At 38.4% G+C, this 18,425-nt stretch overlaps 1 protein-coding gene across 1 annotated transcript; it reads left to right on the top strand.

Moving 5' to 3' along the window:
• The first annotated feature begins 1,073 nt into the window (after positions 1-1,073).
• Positions 1,074-1,631, top strand: LOC135638368 (non-specific lipid transfer protein GPI-anchored 25-like). The gene has a single exon (XM_065151481.1). It carries the CDS (start codon positions 1,074-1,076, stop codon positions 1,629-1,631), a length of 558 nt encoding a protein of 185 aa, XP_065007553.1.
• The last annotated feature ends 16,794 nt before the right edge of the window (positions 1,632-18,425 follow it).

Raw genomic sequence — 18,425 nt, 5'->3', positions numbered from 1 at the left:
TTGGAAAAATATGTTCTTAATGATATAATTATCATTAGCTAGACATGAGCTAAATATGAATTTCTTAATGATATAATTATCACTAGCCAGATATGAGCAAAATATAAATGTATATATTTTGTAAGCATAAAAAATATACGAATTTGAGATAAAAAATATATTGTACCTATGTATAACTAATGATATACGGTGCGAAAGTGCATATGCTTTCTATGACGTGCGTTGTTAGATTACACAGATATATTACGACATTCAATGCATATATATGTTATAACATACGTTGTGGGAATCTACATATATATTAAGATGTGCGGCGTGCGAGTGCACATATATATTATGACGTATGGTGTGCGGAAGTGCATACATATATTATGATATAGGGTATAGAAGTCTATGAATTTGCTATGTTTCTTTCATGTGCGGAAGGCGATCAAGAACCAAGCCTGCCTTCTGCCCTGCTCGTCTCCCTCTTCGTCTTCTCCCGACCAAGGTTGTTTCTCCTTCTCTCGCGCGCAAGTTGGCTGGCGGAATTCGATCAAGAAGGATCAACAATGAAGCTCTCCGTTCTCCCTGCTCATCTCGCTCTTTGGCTTCGTCTTCGTCTTCGTCTTCCTTTGCCTGCGCCTGCAAGCCTCCTCCGCTGCCTCATCCGGATCCCTGTCCGAGTGCGATGGCGGCCATGCTAATGGGTCCCATCTAAAGCTGGTGGGATAATTCATCAGGCACGAATCTCAAAGATAACATGACGTTGCTTCTTACATAGGGCCTCACCGCACGCTCTCTCACTCGTACGCTTTCTATGCGGAAGGCGGTCAAGAACGAAACCGCTAACCTCCCCCACGACAGCTATATATCCTCTCTCTCTCTCTGGCGGAAGGTGATCAAGAAGGAAGTCTGTCTTCTCTCGGCGACGATTATTTCTCCTCTCTCGCTCTCCTCTGTCAATCTCGTTGGCTAGCGAAAGGCGATCAAGAACCTAGCCCGTCTTCTCCCCCGCTCGTCTTCGTCTTCTCCCTGCCGAGGTTGTTTCTCCTTCTCTCGCGTGCGCGTTGGCCGGCGGAATTGGATCAAGAATGAAGCTCTCCTTCTCCCCGCTCGTCTCCCTCTTCGGCTTCGTCTTCCAATGCCTGCGCCTTCAAGCCTGCTCCACTAGAATGCTTCCTCCTCCGGATCCCTGTCCGAGTGCGATGGCGGCCATGCGATTTTGCTTGCCCCACTTGGCGAAGTCGCCTCCTCTGTTCTGGCACGCCTACCCTGCCCCGACCTTACAATGCTGCGCGGCCTTCTCCGCCGCCATCGAAGGTCCCGAGGCCGCCTGCCTATGCCTTCTGGTCCATCAGAAAGCATTCTTGGGGAAGCCGATCGACGCTTCACGCCTCTTCTCCCTCCCCGCCGCCTGCGGGAACCCGGTCGACGCCTTCGCCACTGAGATCTGCCAAGATTCTGCTCCTCGTGCATCTCCGACTCCTCCCGCTGCCGCTCCGGCCTCCCGTTTTAACCTCAGGTTAACATTAACAATTTATTTGCCCGCATCTGTAGTTGTCATTCTTGTTTTGGCGATATTGATTGCTCGTTTCTGGAACTCTTGTGCCGAATTGTTTGTGTGCTTTCGGGTTGATTCTAAATCTTGATTCTTAGGTGCTGGTTGCATTTGATGTCTTTTTTGTAGTCGCTGGTCTCTGCTTTCGAGTTCTTTCTTCTTGTGTTCTTCCGTTGGGATCTTGCATGTGTCTTCGAAAACGTACACTGGTTTCTTGGATTCTAGATTCTGCATGGGTTCTTTAATTCGCTACTACACTAGTTTCTTGGTTCCTTCTTTCTTCCGTTTGTTTTTTCAGTTGCATGCATAATCGTCTTCTTTGCTCATGATGTTTCTTTGTTCATGGTATTCGGCTGCATGATCTCGTTGGACACACTCTCTTCATACATTCTAGAGTTTGCATCGTGTCTTGGTTTTCTCGGAGTTTATTGTAGCCATATTAGAAATTTCTAAATGAGTAACTTCTTCGGCGTAATCATTCAGGAGGACCACAATCGATGTATCATTTGGGTCGACCCTCTTTATTTCTTTGCGCCGTCATTTATGAGCAAACTCATTATAAGTTTCATTATTTCTTTCTCATATTATTTTTTTTGAAGAATTATCATACCAGTTTTGTGTTGGTTTTACATTGGATACACATGAATGTTGATTCTACTCGAACTTTATTTTCATCGTAAATCGCATTATTCGTTTTGAGTTTGACAAACATATAAGCAAGTGGAATTCTTTTTTGGAGTTGATTTGAGATGGAGCATCAAGTAAGGGCCTAGCTCGGGCTGTGAGCTTTTCTTTCTTTTTTTTTTCCTTTACCAGACCCGGGTTGTGGGTAAAGAAATCGGTTGAGCCTCCCCTTGGGTAGGCTCACGGAGGGTTTTTTCACCCTAACTTTTCTGGTTAGGGTTTTTCCCTCCAACGAGGTTTTGCCTTGATCTATTATTCGATCGAGGATTTCCTCGGATTAAAAATTGCATATTACAAATAATATGGATCGAAAGAAATTCTATCATTTGCATACAAATATTGTGGCTTCCTAATGAATTCATTATATAGAAATAAATATTTTCTAAACATATGAGATGTCTAAAGTATTTAGAGTCGACTTCTTAAAGCATGAAAAATGGCTTGAATATATGTAATAATATATTTATAATTTGAAAATTATTTTCTGTGATCTATGGCTATGGTTACTTCTAATTTGTACAAAAAAAAAAAAATACAAATTCCTTATCTTACCAAAGCAAAATATTTTCTTGCAACAATAACTTTAACTATTATTTGGCGAAGCAAGTTTAAACTTTAATACTAATCTAAGATGCCATCCACCTTCAACAACATGATCATCTACCCATGAAGAATTAATAGTTAAAGTCAACTAAGAACTCTCATGCATACCTTGTGTATCCCATACCTATCCAGTGCTACTTGTGCATCCATTTTACATGACAAACTTTCAACAGGAGAACGACGAAAACTAAAAATTTAAGATAGACACGTCCGTCCGTTAAACAATAAAATCAACCATAACTATTTAATTTGGTAGAATAAGGTTACAACTTTGACAAGCAAATCATTCCCTAAGAAAAGTATGTGTTCCCTCTATGTAACGGGGTTAGTTGGAATTGCCTAAGTCGTGTGGCACCCTTGCGGTAAATGATGGGGATATAAACAGTAATAACCTTTATATAGGAACAAATATTAGAAGACCAAAATACGCAGCGGAATAAAATGGAAACACAATCAAATAGATCACCAAGATATACGTGGAAAACCCCTTCAATGTGAAGGGTAAAAACCACGGGACAAACTAGAGATAATCCACTATGAGAATAATGAATGTACAAATCTCAATCTCTTGCCCAAAACCCTAGCAACAACCACAAGAGAATAACTAGGATACAAGGATCACGTCACTGCCCACAATATCTAAAACCTCCCAAGTAATCACAGCAAGAGCCTACTGTAGATTTGATATAACATGAGATGAGAACACTACTAGATGTTTGAGAACAGTCTCTCTGCGTTGTCCTTGTCTTCTTCACTTTCTTTCTCTTCCTTTTTTGCCTTGTTCTCCTTCTTCTCTTTGGAATCTCGTGGCTCCAAAGATTTGCCTCGTTGCTGCCTTTTTATAGCTTTAATCTGCCTCTAAAACGCAGCCACCACACCCCTCTAATCTTAATTAGGGTTAGGTTAAGAGGGGGTGTGGGCTGTGGGCTGATAAAGCCCACATGGGCTGAATATGGGCCATCAGCCCAACAACCTCCCCCTTTAGCCCGTAAGGGAGGCTGTCCCATGACTCCTCAATGTGAAGCCATACCGACCAATTGTCGGCATATCTCCTATCTTTCTTTTGGTAAGGTCTTCATCAACATGTCTGCTCCGTTGTCATCTGTATGAATTTTCTGAAGCTGCAACTGCTTCTCTTCAAATACATTTCGAATCCAGTGGTATCTGACATCTATATGCTTTGACTTGGAACGAAACATTGGGTTCTTACACAAATGGATGACACTCTAGCTATTACAATGCACCACATAATTTTTCTGTTTCAACCCCAATTCTTGTAAGAATTCTTTCATCCATAACATTTCTTTGCATACCTCTGTAGCAGCAATATATTCTGCTTCTGTGGTGGAGAGAGCAATACACCTTTGTAACCTGGATTGTCATGACACAGCTCCCCCTGCAAAAGTAAGTACATAACCTGAAGTAGACTTCCTCGTATCTATATCTCTTACCATATCTGCATCTGTGTAACTTGTTAACACAGGTGGTTCACCTCCAAAGCTTAAACAAACCTTAGAGCTCCCTCTGAGATATCTAAAAATCCACTTCACTACTGCCCAGTGCTTTTTGCTTGGATTTGCAAGAAATCTACTAGTAACACCCACTGCATATGCGATGTCCGGCCTCGTACATACCATTGCATACATTAAACTTCCAATTGCTGAAGCATAAGGAACCTTTTGCATTTTCTCCTTCTCCTCATCACTTGACGGACTCTGTTCTGAGCACAACTTGAAGTGACATGCAAGAGGAGAACCAACTGGCTTAGCATTGCTCATACTGAATCTTTCCAATACCTTCTCGATGTATTTCTCCTGTGACAACCAAATCTTCTTGTTTTTCCTATCACGAGAAATCTGCATGCCTAGTATTTGCTTTGCTGGCCTCATGTCCTTCATTGCAAAAGACTCACTCAGTTCCTTTTTCAACCTGTCAATTTTAGACATATCTTTCCCAAGAATAAGCATGTCATCAACATAAAGTAAGAGAATAATAAAATCCTCACCAAACCATTTGATGTACACACAATGATCTGAAGTCGTTCTTTTGTATCAATTTTCTGTCATAAATGAATCAAACTTTCTGTATCATTGTCTTGGAGCTTGCTTTAGCCCATATAAACTCTTCTTCAACTTGCAGACAAAATTATCTTTACCTTTGACTTTGAAGCCTTCTGGTTGCTCCATATAAATTTCCTCCTCCAAATCACCATGAAGGAAACCTGTCTTCACATCTAACTGCTCAACCTCCAAGTCCTGGCTAGCAGCAATACCAAGAGCAACACGAATAGAAGATATTTTAACAACAGGAGAAAATATCTCTTCAAAGTCAATACCTTTCTTTTGACCAAAGTCTTTCACAACCAATCTAGCTTTGTACTTTGGTTGAGAACAATATTCTTGAGTCTTCAACCTAAAAACCCACTTGTTCTTCAAGGCCTTCATTCCATTTGGTAGCAGCACCAAATTATAAGTGTGGTTCTTCTGAAGAGCATCCATCTCTTCCTACATAGCAACTAACCACTTCTCTTTTTGCTCACTCTCAATTGCTTCCTGGTAACTCTCTGGTTCACTTGCATCAATAAGCATCATATACTCATCTGTAGAGTATCTTCTGGAAGGTTGACGTTGTCTAGAAGATCTTCTCAATTGAGGTTCTGCGGGAACTTGCTCTCCTACTTCTTCTTGCTCAACATGTCCTGCAGGTAAATCAACATCAGGCTCTACACTATTTTCCTACACATCTCCCCCATCACCCTGATATACTGGAGGAATAACTGGGTCACAATCTGCTAATCCTTCTATAGAAGTCTTGGCTGGTGCCTTCTTCTTCAAATCCTCAAAGGTTTGATCCTCAAAGAAGACCACATCTCTGCTCCTGAACACCTTCTGCTTTTCTGGATCCCAAAGCCTATAACCAAACTGATCATGTGAGTAACCAAGAAAAATACATTCTTTAGACTTACCATCCAGCATGGACCTCTCATTTTCTGGAACATGTGCAAATGCACGACAACCAAATACTCTCAAATGTCTATAGGAAACATTTTTCTCTAACCATACATGCTCTGCAACATCACCATCTAGGGCTGTACATGGTGATAAGTTGATCACATCAACTACAGTCCTCAAAGCCTCATCCCAAAACCTTTTAGGTAGCTTGGCCTGTGAAAGCATACATCTGATCTTTTCCATGATGGTGCGGTTCATCCTCTCTGCAATTGCATTATGTTGAGGTGTACCAGGAACTGTCATCTTATGTTGGATCCCATGTGACATGCAATAGTCATTAAACAATCCCGTATACTCACCACCATTATCTGATCTTATGCATTTCAATTTCCTTTCTGTCTCCCTTTCAACCTTGGCATGAAACTCTTTGAAGACATTAATAACCTGATCTTTGGTCTTCAAAGCATAAGCCCAAACTTTCCTCGAAAAATCATCTATAAAAGTGACAAAATAAAGTGCACCACTTATACCAAGAACATCAACAGATCCACCAAGAGTTTTTGTCCTCAAAGGACCACATACATCTGTATAAACATGGTCTAAGACATGCATTTTTCTAGACAAAGCAGCACTAGCAAATGAAACTCTATATTGTTTACCAGCCAAACAATCAATACAAGGGTTCAGATGTATACCTCTGAGATATGGTAATACCTCTCTCTTGGAAAGAGCTTGCAGCCCCTTCTCGCTCATGTGTCCCAATCGCCTATGCCACAACTCCATACTGAAGTCTTTCTCTGTAGCATTTAACTGCTCACCATAAGCTTTAGCTTGCAACCTGTACAAAGTATGGCATTTCTTTCCACTAGCTATAACAAGAGAACCCTTACTGAGCTTCCAATGCCCTCTGTGAAATCTGCTTTCATACTCTTCATTATCTAGTCTTCCAACTGAAATTAAATTCAGCCTCAAGTCAACCACATGCCTTACATCCTTAAGTACCAACTTGCAGCCAAGGTTAGTCTTTAAATGGATATCACCCATACCAATGATGTCTGCTGTGCCATAGTTGCCCATCTTGACAACACCAAAGTTTCCAGACCTGTATGTAGCAAAAAACTCCCTCCGAGGTGTAGTATGATAAGAAGCACCTGTGTCAATCACCCACTCAAGATCCTGACACACACAAGAAAAAATATCATCAGAAGGAGACAAAATCAAATAATCACCACCCTGCACTATAGCTGTAGTATTATCCTTTGACTCTGTAGACTCCACTTCTTTTCTCTTTTTTTTGTTCTTCTTAGGTTGCTTACATTGGTTCTTGTAATATCCTTTCTCACCACAGTTATAATAAACAATATCTTTTCTTGATCTTGACTTGCTCCTACCCATACGTGAACTACTTCTAGACTTTGACCTTCCTCTATTCTCTGAGATAAGTGCCTGTGAATCATTCTGAGATGTTGTTGAACTCTTTCTTCTCAACTCCTCATTCAACAAACTGCTTGTTACTTGACTCATAGTGACAATACCATCTGGTGCAGAATTACTGAGGGAAACCACTAGTGTCTCCTAACTTTCTGGTAATGAACTGAGAAGTAACAATGCCTGCAACTCATCATCAAGAGACATTTTCATAGAGGATAACTAGTTAGTAATACTCTGCATTTCATTCAAATGCTCAGCAATAGAATCACCCTCTCTATATTTTAGGTTCACAAGTTTTCTGATCAAAAAAGCTTTGTTGCCAGTTGTTTTTCTTTAATAGAGACTTTCCAATTTTTTCCAAAGAGAATATATAGAAATTTCAGTAGAAACATGGTGAAAGACACTATCATCAAGCCACTGTCTAATAAACCTAATTGTTTTTCAATCTAACCTCTTCTACTCATCATCTGTCATAGTTGTAGGTTTTGCACTATCCCCCTGCAAAGGTCCATACAAATCTTTGCAATACAAGAGATCTTCCATTCTTGGTTTCCATATCATCCAATGATTTCCATTCAAACTAATCATGCGAGAAATATTACTGGCCTCCATGTTCACATACAAAAATTAAATCACCAAAACCCCACTCTGATACTAGTTGATGGGGATATAAACAGGAATAACCTTTGTATAGGAACAAATACTAGAAGACCAAAATACGCAGAGGAATAAAATGGAAACACAATCAAACATATCACCAAGATATACGTGGAAAACCCCTTCAATGTGAAGGGTAAAAACCATGGGGCAAACTAGAGATAATCCACTATGAGAATAATGAATGTACAAATCTCAATCTCTTGCCCAAAACCGTAGCAACAACCACAAGAGAATAACTGGGATACAAGGATCACGTCACTACCCACAATATCTAAAACCTCCCAATTAATCACAGCAAGAGCCTACTGTAGATTTGATATAACCTGAGATGAGAACACTGCTAGAGGTTTGAGAACAGTCTCTCTGCGTTGTCCTTGTCTTCTTCCCTTTCTTTCTCTTCCTTTTCTGCCTTGTTCTCCTTCTTCTCTTTGGAATCTCGTGGCTCCAAAGATCTGCCTCGTTGCTGCCTTTTCATAGCTTTAATCTACCTCTAAAACACAGCCACCACACCCCTCTAATCTTAATTAGGGTTAGGTTAAGAGGGGGTGTGGGCTGTGGGCTGATAAAGCCCACATGGGCTGAATATAGGCCATCAGCCCAATAGTAAAGATACAAATTTAGCTTGAGTTGCCTAAGTCGCGAGGCATCCTTACAGCAAAGACGCTAACTTAGCTTGCGTTGCCTAAGTCACTCTTTGCACTTGTGATTTGCGTCTACAAATATTAGCCCACTTGCAACCTCTCGCAGGTCCCGAAGGACCTGTAAGAGAGAAAGTTGATTAGTTCGAAGAATGAACGACGAATAAGTCTCGACGTCTCGCGAAAAGGGGAAGCTTTACAAGCAATTCAGCGAGCACCTTGCATGCATAAGAGAAAAGAGAGAGGGGGGGAAAACAAAGACTTTAAAATGTTGAACGAATAGCTATAAATCTACAAACAGCTGGTCACCAGGTGCCGGGCACGATAACAAGTTCCCGTCAAGGTAACGTGCGAACTTGTGAAAGATTATTTAATGCACGATAACAAGTTCCCGTCAAGGTAACGTGCGAGCAGTAAAAATTGTATATTACTTATATATATGAACACACATGTATCAATCAATATAAGAAATATACATGCATTTATCAGTAACCTAGCTTCCAAATTTAGATAATAATGACATATACAAATTTTCTTCTCAGACATCTAAATATACACATGAAGCATAATGATAAGACTTCTTTCAATAAGTGATTTATTAACATGCCATTCAACATTAACCCATCCAACACTAAACCCAAAAAAAAATAAAGATTAAATGCTTATCTAAGTCTGTTAAAATAATATCACCTTGACTGAAAACGATGTCAGTTAGGTGTTGCTAGCACTTATCTTATCTCTTCAAGGGCCTTTACTAGGTCCTACTAGAGAAAGAAAACAAACCTGTTAGAGGGAAAAATCAAATCTATTAGAGTGACAAGTAAGCTTGTTTAGAGAAAGAAATAGAGCTATAGAGAGGGCCTCTAGAGAGAAAAATAGGGCTATTAGAGAGAAAAATAGTAGAGAGAGAAATTTCAAAAAGTGAAAAGAATCTAAGGAAAGAGAAAATCCGAAGAGAAGAATTGCTCACAACATTGATGAGAAGTAGATATGATTGCGGCAATCTATCAAACAACTAAAGATATCAATATTAAGAGTTCAATTGATAAATCATATTATAATTATAATATCTGACCAATGTAAAACACAAACATAACATGTCAAAAATTTATACACAAAATATGCTCACATGTCATCATCCATATCTATACTATCTTGGGCTTGCATGTACTCACTTCTCTACCCAATAACTTGGGAGGAATTTTAGTATCCTTACTTACAAATTAGGGTTTATAGTGAGTAATCACTCAATAAGCATAAGTCTATATAGCCTTATTTGAGTATGTATCATATCATATATATACAATATTTCAAGATCATTGACATAAGACACTTAACGATAGACATCACATCATGTGACGTATACAGCATGCATAACCCTACAACATAGTATATGCACAATAAGGAGGTAAAATTTTATGTTAAAATAATTCAAATACTTGTTCGCATATGTAGGAAATATATCAAATCCATATATTTCTACACCTCAAATTATAACATACAAGGGCACTCCCACATCATACATTATCGTAATAATATATACGAGCACTCTTACATCACACATCATTATATATACGAGTAGTCTCACACTGCACGTCATAATATATATATATATATATATATACTTATACACTACACATAATATCATATATGTGCATTATACGTCATAACATATCAATGCACTCCTACAATATATATTATGGAAAACACATGTACTTTCACATCACACATCATAATATATACATATACACAAGATATTTTTATCATAATTAATATATTTTTATGCTTACAAAATTTATACATTAACATTTAGCTCGTGATGATCTTATCGATCGAAACATGCTTTCTAAAATTTGTTATGTATACGATAATTTACAAGATCACTGTTTTATAGCGAATTAAACTTATACTTACCTGATTGAACTCAAAAATAAAGATGCCTTTGAAAGATCATGTTTCTTATTGATCGAGTATGTCGGAGAGTGATACACTTATCAAATTAGGAGCTTATATAAAGACACGAGATGTCTTAATTAAGAACCATACCTCTTGAATTAGTGTTTTATGAAAATTCATAGCAATAATTCATAAAAACATATTTGATAAAATCTCTTATAAAAGAAAATATGCTCAATCTAAAAATTCATTTAAATTTTATCACCAATTTTTTAATAATTCACTCTATAAACATCGTATGATTATGAAGAATTTGTTTTCTCACTATTCGGACTGACTAAACTATCCTCATAATTTAACTACCAACAACTTAAAGAAAGGGCTATGACTATCTGAATTTATAAATCTCATATCTTAGTGTACGGAGGTGGTATTTTTTCAATTCCAAATATCACAAAATTATAAGAGAAAATTTTTAAAATATTTCAAAAGAACAAAGCCTAATCATATTCTTCAAGGGTCAATTCAACTCGAAAAGAATCCCTTCTTAGAAAATTAGATATTCTAACTATCTTAAATTTGGAAAATAATAACTCTATGCACCAATCTCAGATTAAACATATACTCAAGCCTTTCGAATCATAAAATATTTATATAAAATATATCCAAAAATTAAAGATAAATTTGAAGTCTAGATTACTCAAAAGCATTTGAAAATATCAACCTATAATGTATAAAACTGAAACCCTAAGTATAGTAAGGGAAGATTTGGGGTTTTTCTTATCTCAATCTTTCTTAGAACTTGGGTTTCTTGACCACCGTAAGAAAAGTTAAGAGAATAGCTGAAGAAAGAAATAAAAGGTCATGAGTTATTAGGTTAGTAAAGAGAATGAGGTCAAATAAGGTAGAGGTGCTTCAAAGTTATCTTGAAGGTAATGGTTAAATCCCATTTGACCTTATTTCATGGTTTTTTTTTTCATTTACTAATATAATTTTAATATTGTAGCAACTTCAATTGAGTTTAATTTAATTTGACAAAGATGATATTTTTGGTCTAAAATCTTCTTTTTATCTTAGTTAAGCATCTCAACATTTGGTATAATACTCCTATTTGATTTTCGTCATCATTAATTTAAGCCTTGAGATTCACTAAAAGCCGATTAAAATTCAACCACCACTTCTAGTCACAATTTGCATGATTATTACCATAACATATTCTCGTATTCAAGTTCGCTAGTATAGTTTAACTTGTTATACTATACTTAACATAAATATTAATGTTTATGCATTCTTAATCAATATTTCATAAAATTCTAAGAATTTATTTTTTGAAAATATGTACTTCAAACTAAAAAGCTGAAAATATGAGCATGTCATTTATAAATTTTATGAAGCATAGATATCACAAACAATATCACTAAGTGAGGGTAACATATACATATTATTTGTGCTTCTATTAACATACTTGTAATAGTTCAAAGTGTATGAGAATCAGACACTGAATATATTTCATCGTATACAGTTTGAAAATAAATTAGAAGAAGTGTATGATGCAAAATTAGAATAAGCTAAAGGGCACAACATATATATCCTCGTATGTAGTTTGACAATAAATAAGAAGAACTACATTATGCAAAATTAGAAGAAATTGAAGATCCTTTATCAATTGAAAATGGGAAAGAAATATCATCAAGTGTGATGCATTTTTCTACTATTAAAGAAGTCAAGATCAAACAAGATTTAGACAATATGGATAATATTGATTTTATTAGTGCAGATGATTTTATTTTCATTGTAAGCGTAAAAGTCTTTGTTCAGCCTAAAGAAAAAAAAAAAATTTAAGTCGCTTATTAAAGATTCGAAAGATGTCACAAATATGATTTCAAGATCATCATTATCTAATAACTAGTAGTTATAAGGACCGATGAATATTCTATGATAAAAAAAAATAGATTTCTATACTAATGAATATGTTGATCAAATTGATTTCATATTTGGAGATTGGTTCAAGAAATCTGATTAGATACGGTTGGTTCAAAAAAAATAGATTTCTATACTAATGAATATTTGGAGATTTCATATTTATACAAATCAGAGTTTTACAGTTGATCAAGATAGATACGGTAGATCAATTTATCATCGGGTCTGTTTGGCTGACAGGCCATATTCAGCCCATGTGGGCTTTATCAGCCCACAGCCCTCACCCCCTCTTAACCTAACCCTAGATCAATATAAGGGGGGTGTGGTGGCTGCATTTAGGCACAACGGAGGTGGTTGTGTTTTTGGGCAGAAAAGGGCGGCAACGTGGAGAGCTTTGTAGTAGCAAAGAAGAGAAGAAAATGATAGAAAAACAAGAGAAAAAAGGAAAGAAAACAAGAACAACGCAGAGAGACTATTCTTAATCATCTAGCACTATTCTCATCTCAGGTTAGATCAAATCTACAATAGACTCTTACAGTGATTACTTGTAGAGGTTTTAGATATTGTGGACAGTGATGTGATCCTTGTATCCCAGTTATTCTCCTATGATTGTTACTAGGGTTTAGGGCAAGAGATCGAGATTTGTATATTCATTATTCTCATAGTGGATTATCTCTAGTTTGTCCCGTGGTTTTTACCCTTCATATTGGAGGGGTTTTCCACGTATATCTTGGTGTTCTATTTGATTATGATTTTATTTAATTCCACTGCATATCATGGCCTGCTAGTATTTGTTCATATACAAAAGTTATTCCGCTTTATATCCCCATCAACTAGTATCAAAGCAAGGGTTTTGGTTTTAATTTTTGTATTTGAACATGGAGGCCAGTAATGTTTCTCGCATGATTAGTTTAAATGGAAACAATTGGATGATATGGAAACCAAGAATGAAAGATCTCTTGTATTGCAAAGATTTGTATGGACCTTTGCAGGGCGATAGTGCAAAACCCACAACTATAACAAATGATGAGTGGAAGAGATTAGATCGAAAAACAATTAGGTTTATTTGATAGTGGCTTGATGATAGTGTCTTTCACCATGTTTCTACTGAAATTTCTATATATTCTCTTTGGAAAAAGTTGGAAAGTCTCTATGAAAGAAAAACAACTAGCAACAAAGCTTTTTTTATCAGAAAACTTGTGAACCTAAAATATAGAGAGGGTGCTTCTATTGCTGAGCATTTGAATGAAATGCAAAGTATTACTAACCAGTTATCCTTTATGAAAATGTCTCTTGATGATGAGTTTTAGGCATTGTTACTTCTCAGTTCATTACCAGAAAATTGGGAGACACTAGTGGTTTCCCTCAGTAATTCTGCGCCAGATGGTGTTATCACTATGAGTCAAGTAACAAGCAGTTTGTTGAATGTGGAGTTAAGAAGAAAGAGTTCAGCAACATCTCACTATGATTCACAAGCAATTATCTCAGAGAACAGAAGAAGGTCAAAGTCTAGAAATAGTTCATGCATGAGTATGAGCAAGTCAAGATCAAGAAAAGATATTATTTGTTATAACTGTGGCGAGAAAGGATATTACAAGAACCAATGTAAGCAACCTAAGAAGAGCAAAAAAAAGGGAAAAGAAGTGGAGTCTATAGAGTCAAAAGATAATATCACAGCTATAGTGTAGGGTGGTGATTATTTGATTTTGTCTCCTTCTAATGATATTTTTTCTTGTGTGTGTCAGGATCTTGAGTGGGTGACCGACACAGGTGCTTCTTATCATGCTACACCATAGAGGGAGTTTTTTGCTACATAAAGTCTGGAAATTTTGGTGTTGTCAAGATGGGCAACTATGGCGCAGCAGACATCATAGGCATGAGTGATATCCATTTAAAGACCAACTTTGGCTACAAGTTGGTGCTTAAGGATATGAGGTAGGTGGTTGACTTGAGGCTGAATTTAATTTCAGTTGGAAGACTAGATTATGAAGACTATGATAGCAGGTTTCACAGAGGGCAATGGAAACTCAGTAAGGGTTCTCTTGTTATAGCTAATGGAAAGAAACGTCATACTTTGTACAGGTTGCAGGCTAAAGATTATGGTGAGCAGTTAAATGCTACAGAAAAAGACTTCAGCTTGGAGTTGTGGCATAGGCGATTGAGACACGAGCGAGAAGGGACTGCAAGCTCTTTCTAAGAGAGAGGTATTGCCAGACCTCAGCGGTATACATCTGAACCCTTGTATTGATTGTTTAGCAGGTAAACAACATAGAGTTTCATTTGCTCGTCCTACTTTGTGTAGAAAAATGCATACCTTAGACCGTGTTTATACAGATGTATATGGTCTTTTGAGGATAAAAACTCCTGGTGGATTTTTTGATGTTATTGGTATAAGTAGTGCATTTTATTTTGTCACTTTTATATATGATTTTTCCAAGAAAGTTTGAGCCTATGCTTTGAAGACCAAATATCAGGTTATTAATGTCTTCAAAGAGTTTAATGCCAGGGTTGAAAGGGAGACAGAAAGAAAATTGAAATGCATAAGATCATATAATGATGGTGAGTATACATGATTATTTAATGATTATTGCAGGTCACATGGGATTAAACATGAGATGATAGTTCCTGGTACACCTCAGCATATTGCTATTGTAGAGAGGATGAACCACACCATCATGAAAAAGATCAGATGTATGCTTTCATAGGCTAAGCTTTTGAGATGAGGCTTTGAGGACTACAGTTGATGTGATCAACTTATCACCATGTACAGCCCTAGATGGTGATGTTGCAGAACATGTATGGTTAGGGAAAGATGTTTCCTATAGGCATTTGAGAGTGTTTGGTCGTCATGCATTTGCACATATTCCAAACAATGAGAGATTCAAGCTGGATGGTAAGTCTAAAAAATATATTTTTCTTGGCTACTCATATGATTATTTTGGTTATAGGCTTTGGGATCCAGAAAAGCAGAAGGTGTTTAGAAGTAGAGACGTAGTCTTCTTTGAAGATAAAACTTTTGAAGATTTGAAGAAGAAGGCACCAGTCAATACTTCTGTAGAAGGATTAGCAGATTGTGACCCAATTACTCCTCCAGTATATTAGGGTGATGGGAGAGATGTGCTGGAAGATAGTGTAGAGCCTAATGTTGATCTACCTATAAGACATGTTGAGCAAGAAGAAGTTGGAGAGCAACTTCCCGCAGAACCTTAGTCGAGAAGATCTTCTAGACAACGTCAACCTTCCAAAAGATACTCTACAGATGAGTATGTGATGCTTACTGATACAGGTGAACCAGAGAGTTACCAGGAAGCAGTTGAAAGCGAGCAGAAAGAGAAGTGGTTAATTGCTATACAGGAAGAGATGGATGCTCTTCAGAAGAACCACACTTATGATTTGGTGCTACTACCAAATGGAATAAAGGCCTTGAAGAACAAGTGGGTTTTCAGGTTGAAGACTCAAGAATATTATTCTCAACCAAAGTACAAAGCTAGATTGGTTGTAAAAGGCTTTGTTTGTTATAGGAGAAATACATCAAGAAGGTATTGGAAAGATTCAGTATGAGCAATGCAAAACCAGTTGATTCTCCTCTTGTAGGTCACTTCAAGTTATGCTTAAAACAGAGTCCGTCAAGTGATGAGGAGAAAGAGAAAATGCAAAAGGTTCCTTATGCTTCAGTAGTTAGAAATTTAATGTATGCAATAGTATGTACGAGACCAGACATCGCATATGCAGTTGGTGTTACTAGCAGATTTCTTGCAAATCTAAGCAAAGAGCACTGGGCAATAGTAAAGTGGATTTTTAGATATCTCAGAGGGAGCTCTAAGGTTTGTTTAAGCTTTGGAGGTAGACCGCATGTGTTAACAAGTTACACAGATGTAGATATGGCAAGAGATATAGATACGAGAAAGTCTACTTTATGTTATGTACTTACTTTCGTAGGGGGAGTTGTGTCATGGCAATGCAGGTTACAAAGGTGTATTGCTCTCTCCACCATAGAAGCAGAATATATTGCTGCTATGGAGGTATGCAAAGAAATGTTATAGATGAAAGAATTCTTACAAGAATTGGGGCCGAAACAGAAAAATTATATGGTGCATTGTGATAGCCAAAATGTCATCCATTTGTGTAAGAACCCAATATTTCATTCCAAGTCAAAGCATATAGATGTCAGATACCACTGGATTCGAAATGCATTTGAAGAGAAGCAGTTGCAGCTTCAGAAAATTCACACAGATGATAACGGAGCAGACATGTTGACAAAGATTTTACCAAAAGAAACACAGGAGATATACCGACAGCTGGTCGGCATGGCTTAATATTGAGGAGTCATGGGATAGCCTCCCTTATGGGCTGAAGGGGGAGGTTGTTGGGTTGACAGCCCATATTCAGCCCATGTGGGCTTTATCAGCCCACACCCTCTCTTAACCTAACCCTAGATCAATATAAGGGAGGTGTGGTGACTGCATTTAGGCACAACGGAGGTGGCTGCGTTTTTGGGCAGAAAAGGGCAGCAACGTGGAGAGCTTTGGAGCAACAAAGAGGAGAAGAAAAAGGTATAAAAACAAAAGAAAGAAAGGGAAGAAAATAAGGATAACGCAGAGAGACTGTTCTCAATCATCTAGCAGTGTTCTCATCTCAGGTTAGATCAAATCTATAGTAGACTCTTGCTGTGATTACTTGGGGAGGTTTTAGATATTGTGGACAGTGACGTGATCCTTGTATCCCAGTTATTCTCTTGTGATTGTTGCTAGGGTTTAGGGCAAGAGATTGAGATTTGTATATTTATTATTCTCATAGTGGATTATCTCTAGTTTTCCTCGTTGGTTTTACCCTTCATATTGGAGGGGTTTTTCACGTATATCTTGGTATTCTATTTGATTGTGATTTCATTTAATTCTGTTGCATATCATGACCTGCTAGTATTTGTTCATATACAAAAGTTATTCCGCTTTATATCCCCATCAGGGTCGACCCTCTTTATTTCTTTGTGTTGAATCTCGGATTTTGATGATGAAGTCAATTGTCATTTGTTATCTAATCTATGTGTTGAGATAAGTGTGCAGGATTAACTACGATGAGAGTAAGACAAGCAGCAGGTGTTGCGCCGGAGTCAAGATCATGATCACGTTGGGAGTTCGAGAGTTCGACGGAAGTTCGGACGGTCGTCGGAGGTTCAGCGAGAACAGATCCGAGAAGTCCAGAAGCTTGCCAAGCGAAGCTCGTCGGAACTCGCCAAGTGGATCATCGCAAAGTCCAGGAGTATGCCGGATGTCCGCAGAAGGATCACCGAGGGTTATCGGATGATCGACGGAAGTTGGCCGGAAACTCGCCAGAAGAAGCGATTGACGCATCGGAGCAAAGCTGCAGAAGTTGTCTTAGAGTTAATCGTAGTTAGCATGATGATTAAGCATGAAAATGGGAGGTGATCCCATTAGCTTAATCTTGGGGCAATTGGGCCCCTGAAAAGATTCAAATTGGGCCGAATGGAGTGAACCATTCGGACCCTGATTGCACCAGGAGGTGCAACCGCCCCAGCCAGGAGGTGCAACCGCTTGGGCTGTGGGGTTGGGAGGTGCAACCGCCCCAGCCAGCAGGTGCAACCGCCAGGGCTGCGAGGCTGGGAGGTGCAACCGCCCCAGCCGAGAGGTGCAACCGCCCAGAGCTCAGTCTTCGAGCTAGACTGGGCGGTGCAACCTCCTCTGCCAAGAGGTAGCACCGCCAGAGCTCAAGTTTCGAGCTCTGCCAGGCGATGCAACCATCGAGCTCAGTCTTCGAGCTCTGGCAGAGAGGTGCATCAGCCTGAGCTCAGTCTCGAGCTCTGCCAGGTGATGCAATCACCAAGCTCAGTCTTTGAGCTCTGGCAGAGAGGTGCATCAGCCTGAGCTCAGTTTCGAGCTCTGCCAGGTGATGCAACCACCGAGCTCAGTTTCGAGCTTTGCCAGGTGATGCAACCACCAAGCTCAGTCTTCGAGCTCTGCCAGGTGATGGAACCATCGAGCTCAGTCTTCGAGCTCTGGCAGAGAGAAGCAATCGCCTGAGCTCAGTCTTCGAGCTCTGCCAGGCGGTGCCACCTCTCCAGTCAAGAGGTGCAACCGCCTGATC

The sequence above is a fragment of the Musa acuminata genome, chromosome BXJ3-5 (genome assembly GCF_036884655.1).
Source record: "Musa acuminata AAA Group cultivar baxijiao chromosome BXJ3-5, Cavendish_Baxijiao_AAA, whole genome shotgun sequence".
Lineage (NCBI taxonomy): Eukaryota > Viridiplantae > Streptophyta > Magnoliopsida > Zingiberales > Musaceae > Musa > Musa acuminata.
This window is presented reverse-complemented; position numbering and strand designations above follow the sequence as displayed.

Coding starts and splice junctions, on each gene's coding strand:
- LOC135638368 (XM_065151481.1), top strand. CDS start 1,074: ATGAAGCTCTCCTTCTCCCCGCTCGTCTCCCTCTTCGGCTTCGTCTTC.